Below are 13,958 nucleotides of genomic sequence, written 5' to 3'. Positions count from 1 at the left end.
TGAAATATATACAATTATTTATATAAATATTTTTTGTTTCTTATCATTGCTATGATCACATTTCAGCTCTTTAGAAATTCTTAATTTGATCACATAATTTACTGTAATATAATTCATTAATTGTAATATTAGCTGTATTTTTTATTCAATTTTTTGTCTGAACAAGTGCTAAAATTGTACTCTCTTTAAGAATGACGGAATACATCACATCACACTTGCATAGAGAAGAGGAGTTTATAAAGCATCCATGTAATGTGTGATTGCAATTTACTTTACTTTTTTTTTTTTTTTATCAATAACTGATTGTAAAGTATATTATAAGAGATATTATTCAATGTGTGCATGGATATCATCCTTCAAAATCCACCATGGAGTGGTGGTGGCATATTGGGCTAAGCACTGAACTGTTAATCAGGTAATCAGACGGTTTGTACATCAGCGTTCGATCCCCGCAGCCACCACCATTGTGTCCTTGAGTAAGACACTTAACTCCAGGTTGCTCCAGGGGATTGTCACTGTAATAAGTGCACTGTAAGTCACTTTGGATAAAAGCGTCTGCCAAATACATAAATGTAAAACACAGAAAAATTGTAATCAAACTTTTACTCATAATACAGAGCGCGTACAGTATTACAGTATATAGAGAGACAATAAGGGAATGTAAACAAACCATATACAGCGCTTTAGCCATTCATAGCACATCATTTATTGAAAATGGACATGGATAATAAATCTTCTTGAAGTAAACATATTAGAATGCATCAATATTCCTCTAAATGTATGGAGGATGGAATGTGACAATATTAAAAAGAAATGAAAAAAGTGTCCTTAGAAATAAATAAATAAACTTTTAAATCTGATTTATTTATTTGACCATATGGTTATAAGCATAGCAATCAAGCTCAGAGTGCTCCAGAGTAAAGCTTGGAGGCCACAGTGACATCTTGTGGTTGAGGAAAAAAAGGTCAAATAGGGAATGAATGATCTCTATTGAATGAATGATATAGGAAGACTAGAAAAAATATTTTATTTGTCACTTTGGTGGACTGAGTTGTACATTTTCCATAATGGTTTTCCATCATGGCCATCTTTAGCCAACATTCTTGTTTTATGTTTTAAGTACTAGGACTACATCCAGGGGTGTAGCATCCATTATGATGGCATATAAATGACGTATGATGTTTTAGTTTTTTTACTTCTCAAGCGCAAATCTGATAAAACCAAGAAGTTCTAGAAAGTTCTATCTGTCAATCAACCACTGCATTAAAACAAGATTTTTCAACTTTACCGGTTTTGTGCATATTTAAAAGGAAATAACCGTCCGATCGGACAATTTTAAAAGCACATACACATGCACAATAGACTAAATAAATGTGATCATTGGACAGACATTTTCTGTGCCCGATATCACTCTCGCTAATTTATTATGCCCTATAGCTTGTGAATGCCACATAGTGCACTATAAAGGGAGCGATTTTAATTTGGTTAGGAATAGGTTAATGATGTGTTGATCTGGAAAATGATTCCAACCGAATAGCTGTGTGTCTATCTTTATTCACCCTCTATTCCTCTATATTCCCTCTATACCTTTGTTCTCAATGGCCTGGTCACCAGAATTATTTGAATGAAGCTGTTTAGCATGCTGAGTATGATGCCAGCCCAATATTCTTTTTTCCCTCCCCAAAATACACCCAGACCTCAAAATGCCCTTTACCTGGAAATCAGAAAAAAAAAAAAAAAACTACAATAAAATAATAATAAAAAACTGAAAAGCTGAGAAAGAGGTAGGCAAACCTAGCGTAAGCAGTCCAATATTTCTGTTACAGTTCACACTCTTTATCAGTTTTTGTAACACTTTCTACATTTTCTAATCATGTGCAATGATTCTGTTACTTTGAGTGGTTAAAGAGATTTTCATGTTTCATTCTAAAATCGATAAATTCTAACATACTGTTTGCAGAACATAATTTATATAGGATCTTACATTTTTTCATAAAAATTATGACTTAAATTTTGAATAAATCTATAGATGGAAACATTGTTCTGTTAATGGCTCCCCTCCTGCATCCGCATTTGCATCTTCCAGCATCTGCTTGTATCGGCTTTTGAAGAATCCAGCCTTGTAATGAAAAATACACAGTAACAGTAAGTAATGTAGATACATGCAAGTATATATTTGTCTGTGTAGGGAGTTGATGGTAAAGTTTGATTTAATAATTAAAAATTGTATTATGCTGGTGATATTCACACCTTATAAAGGGCTGCTGTGATGAGGGCCAGTAGCAGCAGTCCTCCTATTACCCCACCAATGACCTCTTTTGTCTGATCCACCTCCTCATACACCTCCACTTGGGTATTAATCTACAGAAATGAAAGAATGGATAAGTCTTCAACCATGGTATAAAAAAAAAAAATACAATAAAAGGCACTGCTGTTTTCACACTTAAAATCATCAAAATACAGGTTTCTTTTTAAATTGAAAATATATTCTCTATAAATGCCTGACCTCATCATCTATAAACAAAGAAACTGCCCTGCTGAAAAGCTGAAGAGCTGCAGTCCAATGATATAGGAATTCTCAGCAGTTAAGTTTGTCCTTATATAACTCTGCATGCTGTAAGTGTGACGACATTAAACAAATAATGCAAATGAAAAGACAGAATCTTAAAAGTGTAAAGTGTAATGTAGAGTGTAATTTCTGTGCCACTAGCAGCAAACTGAATTAGAGTTGTTTCCAATCAGGTTCCCCAAACACTTCTACCGCCCCTTAGATTGCCAGTTGGTCACCAGTGAGTGGCTTGTTATTGCACGTGTTCTTGTGATATCATCAGCCAGTCAGCCTTGTCAGCGTGTTAGGATGTAATTTTCCTGCAGCTTTAGAGTGATTAGTCAAAAGGTGTTTATGGCTGAGGCGATTGGATTAAAAACCTGTATACAGAAATAGTGCCCATGTGCAAAGATGGAAGCAAGCAGGTTGCACACTCCCTGGGGTCACATGCCAGTTGAGCAACTGGCATTGAGATTAATGGGAATGCAAATGGATAGCTCTTTACAGGTACTGCAGATCTCCATGTGCAGACTGCTCAAACAAATATTAATGTTTTTAAGATCCACAGATCTACATAATTGACAGTCTATAGGAAGTCAACTTACATATGGCTTACTTAATGTTGTCTCTTAACATTTTACTGGCATAGCAGAAAATATTCCAATATTGAAATAATTGCACAAGTCAGTTTTAACCCCTTGTGCTCTTGTCACGAACCCCGCTCCTCTGCCCCATCTCCGCGTCCACGAGCACGCACACATGCACTCCGCGAGCGTGCTCGCTTCCCGCTTCCTCGCTCCGCCCCCTTGAGCTCGTACGCTCTGTTTCCTCCCTCGCGAGCTCACACGCTCGTTCTGCTATTACGAGCTCTCGCTCGTAAACTCTCTCCCCCCTCTGACCCACTTGCACTCACGCGCTTCCTATCTCCACACATTAGATACACCTGCACTCGTCCCTATCACCTGTCATTGTTTACACCTGTACTCGCCCCTATAAATACACTATCCTTCCGTTTGTTTCCCGTTGGTTATTGTATGTTTAGTTTCCCGTACCTTTGCCCCGCTAGTCCCGTCTAGTTTGCCCCTGCTAGTCCCGTCTAGTTTTGCCCCTGCTAGTCCCGTCTAGTTTTGCCCCTACTCGTCACCTCTTAGCTTGCCAACTCGTTCCCCTGTCTTCGTTCCCACTTGTGATTGTTATTCAGATTCCCCGGCTTTTGACCCTACGCTCCCCCTTGACCATTCTTCTCTTGACTTGCCCCTTTTTTGTACTGTTGCACTGCTTTTAAACTCATTAAAAGCAGTTCTCAACGACATTGTGACTGTCTCTACTTGTGTGTGTGTGTGTCGGGTTACAGAATAACCAACCGCACCGAAGACAGTCACAATGCGTCGCGCTGAGGATTCGCGCGGCTCACTAGAGCGGAGGAACACGTCACATTCAGCGCGAGGAGCTACGGTGTGGAAGCATGAACGCGCGCTCACAGCCCAGGGCCAGCAGGTACGTGCAATTTTTGATTTTTGTCACCCTGCGTCACCTGTGTCTGCCCCGAGCCCGTTTATGCTTCCCATGCATATTTGAGCGCCGTGAACTCTCCACCCCGGAGAGGTTTTTTGGCTCTTCCGGCGCTGACCAAGGGGTTTTTATGCGAGGCAGAGGTTGTGTAACTCATAACCCCACCCTCGACATTAAGGAGCCAGCGGCCCGACTCTTGGGGTTGCGTCAGGGGAGTCAACCCTTGGAGGTTTATGTGGTTGATTTTTGTGCCCTGGCCAACCAGGTGAATTTTGATGAGGTGGCTCTGAAAGACATTTTTCAATGTGGACTGAATGAGCCAACCTCATCATTAATGCCTGGTGGTCGCTGCTCCCTCAACCTGGCTCAGTTTATTGACCTCGCCCTACTGTATGCTGGTTCCTCGTTCACTGTGGGGAGGCAGACACTGAACCAGCGCTCACACCAAGGCCCCGCCTTGAAGCCTTACACGCCCCGTCTTGAAGCCTTACACGGCCCCGTCTTGAAGCCTTACACGCCCCGTCCTGAAGCCTTACCGGCCCCATCTTGAAGCCTTACACGGCCCTAGTCCCGAAGCCTGACACGGCCCCAATCCTGAGGCCTGTCACGGCCCCAGCCTCGAAGCCTGGCACGGCCAGCGAGTCAACGCCCATGCCTGCCACGGTCAGCGAGCCAGCGCCTGTAGCCTCGACCGCCCCAGAGCCAGCGCCTGTAGCCTCGACCGTCCCCATGGCCACATCCCCTGTTGGCCGAAGACGTCAGAGAAGGAAGATGGCCCCTTCTCCCCAGTCTCGTCTTGTGCTCAAGACCGCAGAAGTTCCCCCAGAGTCTTCCACGGCTCTGCCGGGTTCTGCTCCGCCCCCAGAGTCTTCCACGGCTCTGCCGGGTTCTGCTCCGCCCCAGAGTCTTCCACGGCTCTGCCGGGTTCTGCTCCGCCCCCAGAGTCTTCCACGGCTCTGCCGGGTTCTGCTCCGCCCCCAGAGTCTTCCACGGCTCTGCCGGGCTCTGCTCCGCCCTCAGAGTCAACCACGGCTCTGTCAGCCTCTGCTCGCCCCTCAGAGCCCTCCCGGGCTCCGCCTCACGAGTCTCTCAGGGCTCCTCCTCTCGAGCCTCCCAGGGCTCCTCTGCTCGAGCCTCCGAGAACTCCTCCTCACGAGCCTCCTAGGGCTCCTCCTCACGAGCCTCCCAGAGCTCTACCCCTCGAGTCTCTCAGGGCTCCATCCCTCGAGTCTTTCATGGCTCCACCCCTCAAGCCTCTCACGGCTTCGCCTCTCGAGTCTTTCATGGCTCCACCCCTCAAGCCTCTCACGGCTTCGCCTCTCGAGTCTTTCATGGCTCCACCCCTCAAGCCTCTCACGGCTTCGCCCCTCGAGTCTCTCAGGGCTCCATCCCTCGAGTCTTTCACGGCTCCACCCCTCAAGCCTCTCACGGCTTCGCCTCTCGAGTCTTTCATGGCTCCACCCCTCAAGCCTCTCACGGCTTCGCCCCTTGAGTCTCTCAGGGCTCCATCCCTCGAGTCTTTCATGGCTCCACCCCCCAAGCCTCTCACGGCTTCACCTCTCGAGTCTTTCAGGGCTCCATCCCTCGAGTCTGTCATGGCTCCACCCCTCAAGCCTCTTACGACTTCGCCTCTCGAGTCTCTCAGGGCTCCTCCGCCTCTCAGGGCTTCCCCTCTCGAGTCTTTCCTGGCTCCACCCCTCAAGCCTCTCACGGCTTCGCCTCTCGAGTCTCTCAGGGCTCCTCCGCCTCTCAGGGCTCCGCCCCTCGAGTCTTTCAGGGCTCCTCCTCCTCCTCTCAAGCCTCTCAGGGCTTCGTCTCTCGAGTCTTTCAAGGCTCCCCCCCTCAAGCCTCTCGAGCCTCCCAGGGCTCGGCCACTAGAGGCTCCTACGGCTCCCCCTCCAGAGCCTCCTACGGCTCCACCTCCCGAGCCTCTCATGGCTCTGCTCCCAAAGACTCCAGAGCTTCCTAGGGCTCCGCCTCTCGAGCCTTCCACGGCTCCACCACCCGAGCCTCCTACGGCTCTGCTCCCTAAGACTCCAGAGCCTTCTAGAGATTCGCCTCCCGAGCCTCCTACGGCCCTGCTCCCTAAGACTCCAGAGCCTTCTAGAGATTCGCCTCCCGAGCCTCCTGCGGCTCCGCCTCCCAAGCCTCCTACGGCGCCACCTCCCCCGGCTCTGCCTCCAGAGCCTACCAGGGCTTCACTCCTGGAGCCTTCTACGGCACCACCTCCCACGGCGTCACCTCCCTCGGCTCTGCCTCCAGAGCCTTCCAGGGCTTCACCTCTGGAGCCTCCTACGGCGCCACCTCCATGGGCTCCACTTCCTGAGCCTTCCAGGCCTTCGCCCCTAAAGCCTCCTTCGGCTCCACCTCCAGAGCCTTCCAGGCCTTCGCCCCTAAAGCCTCCGTCGGCTCCACCTCCGGAGCCTTCCAGGACCCCACCTCCAGAGCCAACTACGGTGCTGCCTCTGACGACTCTGCCTTTCACGGCTCAGCCCGGACTTCCTGACCCTCTACCTGTCCTGTGGCCTCTTCCCTGGCCTCCGGACCCTGTTCCTGTCCGGTGGTCACCTTCCAGACCCCCGGACCCAGTCCCTGTCCTCCAGTCGCCTTCCAGACCTCCTGACCCAGTCTCTGCCCTATGGCTGCCCCCTAGATCTCCCAACCACCCGCCTGTCCGCTATGTTCCCCTGACCTTGCCTTGAACTGCCCATTGACCCCCATGGACTGTTTTATTTCCCTTTTGTACCTTCTATCCCCCTTGGACTGCCCTCATATTGTTTGTGTGTTTTGTGGGTTTTCTATTCCCTCGAGCTCACACGCTCGTTCTGCACCCCGCGAGCTCACACGCTCGTTCTGCACCCCGCGAGCTCACACGCTCGTTCTGCACCCCGCGAGCTCACACGCTCGTTCTGACCCCGCGAGCTCACACGCTCGTTCTGTCCCCACGAGCTCACATGCTCGTTCTGTCCCCTCGCGCTCCTCGCAGCCGAGCGCGGCCGTCAGGAGCCGTCCTATTCAGAGGGGGGAGTACTGTCACGAACCCCGCTCCTCTGCCCTATCTCCGCGTCCACGAGCACGCACACATGCACTCCGCGAGCGTGCTCGCTTCCCGCTTCCTCGCTCCGCCCCCTTGAGCTCGTACGCTCTGTTTCCTCCCTCGCGAGCTCACACGCTCGTTCTGCTATTACGAGCTCTCGCTCGTAAACTCTCTCCTCCCTCTGACCTACTTGCACTCACGCGCTTCCTATCTCCACACATTAGATACACCTGCACTCGTCCCTATCACCTGTCATTGTTTACACCTGTACTCGCCCCTATAAATACACTATCCTTCCGTTTGTTTCCCGTTGGTTATTGTATGTTTAGTTTCCCGTACCTTTGCCCCGCTAGTCCCGTCTAGTTTTGCCCCTACTCGTCACCTCTTAGCTTGCCAACTCGTTCCCCTGTCTTCGTTCCCACTTGTGATTGTTATTCAGATTCCCCGGCTTTTGACCCTACGCTCCCCCTTGACCATTCTTCTCTTGACTTGCCCCTTTTTTGTACTGTTGCACTGCTTTTAAACTCATTAAAAGCAGTTCTCAACGACATTGTGACTGTCTCTACTTGTGTGTGTGTGTGTCGGGTTACAGCTCTGCTGCATATTTTGCCAAAAATTAAAATCTCAATTTACTGCACCGAAATGTAAAAAAAAGAAAAAAGTTTCCAATTATTCCTAAATAATATTGTATATATTTACAATCTTATGATGAACATACAGTTAAAAAAAAAATTCATCCTATCCTTGCAGGCCTGTTTCAGGCTCTGTTTGCTTCATGTCCCCACAAAAAGTGTTAGCTAATTCCATTAGATGGCAGAAAGAACAAGGTCAAAAACGTTTTCTCTATCATCTTCTATCACAATAAACAGATCTGAAATGCAGGTGGTGCTCTAATGCAGCTAAGCACTCGCCATGTGCTCGTCCTTAGGCATTCCGTTAATATTGTGATCTCATGCACCTTACCCGCTATTTTGTTGAATATCTCGGTTTTTGAGTGGACTAGAAGCTTAATCTAGGTGCCGTTGGAAACATGAGATCATCAGCTTTGTGATGTATAATATTTCATTATTGGCAATCGAGAATATACTTTGCAATGATTTGTTTTACATGTTTTTTATGCTTGACTGCATATTTTGTTCTGGACATCTGAGACATAACATTGGGTTATTTACACAAGCAAGCTCACAAACACGTAGAAATGTGACACTTATTTTGACGAAAAATAGCCTAAGATAACAGGCAACAACTGAAAATATGTTTTGGCTGCTTGTGGCTTATACTGCATATCTACATTCCTGAGAAGTAGATATTTTATTTGATGTTTGATGTGACGAGAAGGGTGGCGTGGCTGGGCCGTGATGATGCAGCGTGGCGCTGAGTTGACTGATTAGCAGGAGAGAGATAGGAGGGGGTTGGGGTTTGGATGCCCCTCTCCTCGTCACACATGACTTGTCTATATTAGTGCTATTTGCTAAAACTCATATTCACATTTCTACATTATTACCTCAGGATTGTGCTCAGTTTTGACGCTTAGGTTTCAGGTCTTATCTTGTTATTTTACTGAAAGACAAATGTGATGTACAGTAGTTCTTTGAAAAGTTCAGTTTCTAAGCTTTCAAACGGTACCACATATGACCATGTATCCAGGGACTTTTACATTTTAAGCATAAACTTATAACTCACTCCTGCCCACTGGACTAACCAGAGGATCCAGAAAGTTTAAGGGGCCAATGGTTTTTATACACAGCCAGTCAATCTGGACAGAGATATTACTGTAACTGCAAATGGCTTTTAGGGCTTGTGGCTTGCAAGTCAGAAAAGTTTATTAGCAACAGTTGTCAAGAAGAATAATATCTGTTAAATGCCATGGTTCATTAAACATTGACATGAACCATCACAGAATTACCTGGACAGTTATAGCAGTGTGTTGAGAATCAGTGGAGAAGAAAACATATTTGCTCTTGTCATAATCCAGAGATGCTGTACTGACCAACTGAAAAGTAGCAGCTCTGAGCCCATTCTTAGAGATACAAAAATCATGACCATGATAAAGACTAATTAAGCATATATTTAAAAAGAATTGTAAAAATACTGTTTTTATCTATTAAAATAAATGTACCTGCTCAATCCATCCAGAGCTCACATTTTCAGATATATAATCGAGTTTCCTTTCATTTTTCATGAGATTAACATCACAACTGAACACTTCACATGCTGCAACAGAGCAGTTCTGAAAGAGTGATCAAAAGGGATAGTTCACCAAAAAATTGTAATTCTGTCATCTCGTTACTGACCCATACATTATACCAAACCTGTTTGACTTTATGAAATTAAACATTACAGTACACGTAAAAGCAAGGGTTAGGGTTTTATATATATTTATATTTATTTTATGGACTCACCACAACATGTTGATTTTTAATAACTTCCATAAAATTGGTGATTACAGGTTGCTCCAACATATTCTTTTTGCAGCCTAAAATCTATAAAAAACAAAACCTGCTATAGTTTCAGTTTTGTTAACATATTTAACAATACATAAAGGTACTATACATTTTACCACAGTGTAAAACAAACAGGTTGAACTTCCTTTTGAGACATTTTTAATCTATATAACTTAACAATAGTGGGTGATGATCAGATGGTTGGTTTTTTACCACTTGGCACAGATACTGTATGCAATAGGGAATCATTAAAATAATTTTAATATATCCTCTAAGACAAGAAACAAGGAGACGGATGTACTTGTAAATCTGTATTTGTCCAGATGTTAATATCACCCAGTTTCACTGGCACTCTGATGAAAACTTTGAAAGCTAATTCTCTAAAGTCATTTTCAACCTAAAAGAGAGAAGTGTATAATGTGAGATTTAAAGTTAATTGCATGAAATGTTGTTACAATATAATTCTGCCTCTATAATGAATTTTAATGTGCTAAATGAAATTAAATCTTATTAGAAGATATTACAAGATACTGCAATGAACCAATACCTTTAATATTTGTTGCACTGGTCTCTGAAGATCCTTTTTCCTGCAGTAAAATTAATGTGGATGCTGGAATTTTCATGCCTTATGATGTAAAACGAAGACAAATAATTGCAGTAGTCAGGATGAACAAAATATAGGTTCAGAAATGTAATAAAAGTGCAGATCACTGACCTAATCAAGGCAATATAGATGGCGTATTTGACACCAATGGTTTTCTCCTTGGATAATTCACTGTTTTCAGAGTGTTTGTCATTCCCACTGTAAGTGACGAAGGGTTTTGTTTAGTTGTTACATTATCACTTTCTGATATGTGAGCAGTCTTCTAGAGCTATAGTTCAAAGGCTGTATTTGTACACTTGCTCTCAAACAACTTCTGGTAATTGTGGCATAAAAAACTTTGGCCCATTAAAAAAAAAAAAAAAAGATGCCATACCTTTTGACCGAAGCACTAAATGTCACATTATTTCCAAACATACTTTCTCTATTTATAATGTATGTAATCTCAAACACAGCCTATATTTGGGAAACACCCAGAATGAGAAAGTGAGAGAGAGAGAGAGAGAGAGAGAGAGAGAGCGAGAGAAAACATAAAGAGAAAAAAAATATTAAATTTTATTGAAAATACTTTCGTAAGTCTAATTGCATTGAATTTATGTGTACATTATTGAGCAAATAAGTGTGTCTACATAAATATTTGTGCCATGGGTGTTTTCGCTCACCTGAGCATAGGCTTTAAGGATGATGTGGCAAATGGTCTCTCCCAATAAAACCCCTGGCTCACCATCAAGAGACACACACTCCACTCTGCCCTGTGCATATGGAAGATTTTTCATATACTGTATTTTTATATACTAACAAAATTTGTTGTATGCATTATGTATCATAAACTAACAATTACCAACATTTTACAGCATTTATTAATACTGGTTAATGCTAGTTAATAAAAATACAATTGTTCATTGTTAGTTCATGTTAGTTCAAAGTGGATTAACTAATATAACATATACAACTTTTGATTTAAAAAATGTTTTACTTAATGGCCACTATTTCAAGAGCATGAGCGATAAGCGCAATACAATGCCTTAAGTCTTATGCGCAAAGTCAATGGACATGGACAAAAATGTTTTAGTGGCAATGTGCGCTAAGTCTAGGCACAAGTGGGTTTGGCGTAATTGCGCATGCAAGGTGCTAATCGGGTTCTTTGGAGGTTCTTCTCTGGCACTGTCTCAGACCTACTATAGTCCATTCCCTGTCCCATGTTCAATATAAACAAAGACAGTATATTAATAAGAAGTTGGTAGTGTAACTAGACTCTATGCAATGAGTTCAAAGAATAGTAATATAGATTTACATTATTTTGCGCATTAACTGCATCCTTATTAAATGGGACATGCTCCTTTTATACAAACAGAAAATGTGGTTCATATGAATGTAGGTTCTATTCAATTACAGAGAACGAAAGTATTATTAATAATTTTCATCTACTGACACACAAATCATGGCTAGTAAACAGTGATTGTTTCGGCACACACTTAATTTCTACCGGTCGACATTAATTTAAAAACGTCATGTTACTGTCGTAACCTCCATTACCTGACAAGACATTGTGTCAATGTAGTGACACTAGGGGTCGCACTTGAGACCCCCGGACCCCATTCTTTGTGAAAAGGCCAATGAGAATTGGCAAGTGGAATTTGCATGCCACTCCCCCAGACATAAGGGTATAAAATAATCTGGAATGCCACACCATTCAGGTTTTGTGCTGAGGAGCCGAGACAAGGTCCGGCCATTTCAGTGGTTAGTACAGTGTTGTGGCAAGAGGGACACAATGTCTCGTTCCCTCCATCAGGGAATGGAGGTTACGATAATAACCATGACTTTCCCCTTCTGTCACTCACTCGTATGTAGTGTAGTGACACTTGGGGCCCCTATAGAAAAACGCCACAACAGCTGAACCGTGTTACGTGAACTGCTGATGTAGGTGCAAGCAGGCTACTGCGTGCGTAATAGCAGGTGCATCAGACTACACGTAACCTTCCCCAATGCCCCAAAAGACGTCATGTAGTTCCCCACATCACTGAGGGGGGGGGTGTGACGTAACTAGTATGGGAGCAGGCCGCACCAGCCTTTTCACTCTATGAATTCTCTCCACAGTGTAGTAGATTCGGCTGGGGGTTACAGAGGTCTGTGCGCGGGTGCCAGATTGTGCCCCATCCCTGAGAAAGAAGGTCCTTCCTCAGAGGAATCTGACAGGGAGGTGCTGTCATAAGGAGTGTGAGGTCCGAGAACCAAGTCTGGGTTGGCCAGTATGGGGCCACGAGGGTGACTTGTTCCTCGTCCTCCTTGACTTAGCACAGCGTCTGTGCAAGAAGGCTCACTGGGGGGAATGCATATTTGCGCAGCCCCCGGGACAAGCCCTAACCAGGAACCGGCGGCTGCGTGCCTGTTGCACACGGAGCCTCAGCACAGTTTGGAGGCATCTGTGGTGACCACATGTCTAGACACTGCTGCCCGTAGAAATGCAAGGTCTGTCTAAGGGCTGAAAAAGTGCTGGCAGAGAAGCATGATAACTACACTATGTGTGCCCTTCTCCGGACTCAAGTCTGAAGCCGGTGCTGAAGCTGTCTCATATGCATCAACCTGAGCAGCGTGACTGCCACTGAGGAAGCCATATGCCACAGGAGCCTCTGAAAGTGTTTCAGTGGAACTGCTGTCCTCTGCCTGAATGACTTCAGGCAGTTCAGCACCAACTGCTCGTGCTCGCTTGTAAGGTGCACTATCTTTGAGACCGGGTCTAACTCCATGCAGAGAAAAGAGATGCTCTGAACCGGGGAGAGCTTGCTCTTTTCCCAGTTGACCCGAAGCCCTAGATGGCTGAGGTGCCTGAGCACCAAATCTCTGTGCGCACACAGCAACTCTCGAGAGTGTGCTAGAATCAGCCAGTCGTCGAGGTAGTTGAGTATGTGGATGCCCACTACCCTTAACGGGGCAAGATCTGCCTCTGCGACTTTCATGAAGATGCAAGCGGCCAGGGACAGGCCGAAGGGGAGGACCTTGTACTGAAATGCCTGGCTAGATGCACGTCAAGATTATGATTCTGTGACAGAGTCTTGAACAGGAGTGTGTGTAAGAACTCGCAGGTCCAAGATTGGGTGCAACCCTCCACCTTTCTTTGGCACGAAGAAGTAAGGGCAGTAGAACCCTTTCCCCATCTTGTCTGGAGGGACAGGCTCTATCGCAACCTTTCGAAGAAGGGTCCTACGGGCTCTGGAGGAGAGCGCCGGGCGATCCTACCAGGTGGTGGCGTTTTACAGGCACAGGAGCATTGCAACCGCCTTATCCACCTGAGGGACCTCCGTGTACCTGTGGACTGCCCCGCTGTCGAAGGCAGTGAGAGTGCACGAACCCTGAAATCTGTTTCGGGCAGAAAAAGGTGCCCTCCACAACCTCGTCAGTTTGTTGTGCACCTCCGGGAAGGGGGTTTATTTCAATAACCAAATTCTTAGAAAAATAGCAAATTGTGCTTTGTGGCACTACATTTACATACAATACACCCACAATTAGCATGCTTACACCCACAGTAGCACAAACACTCCCAACCATGCCCAGTCAGCTTTGCACTGGCACGAAAATAGCACTTACAATTAGCGCTCTCAGGAAAATTAGATAAGATGTTTTGCACAGTAAAATTGTTATTAATGTTATTTATTTCAATGGCATTCATACATTTTAAGTGAGCCTTAAGTGTCTAAATAATTTCTGGGGACACTGTAGGTAGTACTGCATATATATGCTATATATTAAATAAATTCTAATCAAATGTAATAATTTTCCAATGTGCCTCCAATGTGTTATTTTCCAAAACTTAGAAAG

General features: G+C 45.0%; 1 protein-coding gene across 1 annotated transcript in view; it reads right to left on the bottom strand.

Annotated features, from left to right (window-relative positions):
- Positions 1–803: 803 nt before the first annotated feature.
- LOC127626818 (integrin alpha-X-like) overlaps positions 804–13,958 on the bottom strand; it is a 50,098-nt gene continuing 36,943 nt past the window's right edge. Inside the window, 11 exon segments of the mRNA XM_052102880.1 lie at positions 804–2,119; positions 2,251–2,361; positions 9,004–9,117; positions 9,217–9,327; positions 9,500–9,580; positions 9,843–9,938; positions 10,089–10,126; positions 10,129–10,166; positions 10,257–10,343; positions 10,519–10,598; positions 10,805–10,894. Coding sequence (XP_051958840.1) covers positions 2,024–2,119; positions 2,251–2,361; positions 9,004–9,117; positions 9,217–9,327; positions 9,500–9,580; positions 9,843–9,938; positions 10,089–10,126; positions 10,129–10,166; positions 10,257–10,343; positions 10,519–10,598; positions 10,805–10,894 — 942 coding nt within the window. The 3' untranslated portion in view covers positions 804–2,023.

The sequence above is a fragment of the Xyrauchen texanus genome, chromosome 33 (genome assembly GCF_025860055.1).
Source record: "Xyrauchen texanus isolate HMW12.3.18 chromosome 33, RBS_HiC_50CHRs, whole genome shotgun sequence".
Taxonomy (NCBI): Eukaryota; Metazoa; Chordata; class Actinopteri; order Cypriniformes; family Catostomidae; genus Xyrauchen; species Xyrauchen texanus.
The sequence above is the reverse complement of the archived record's forward strand: the minus strand, read 5'-3'. Positions and strand labels throughout refer to the sequence as shown.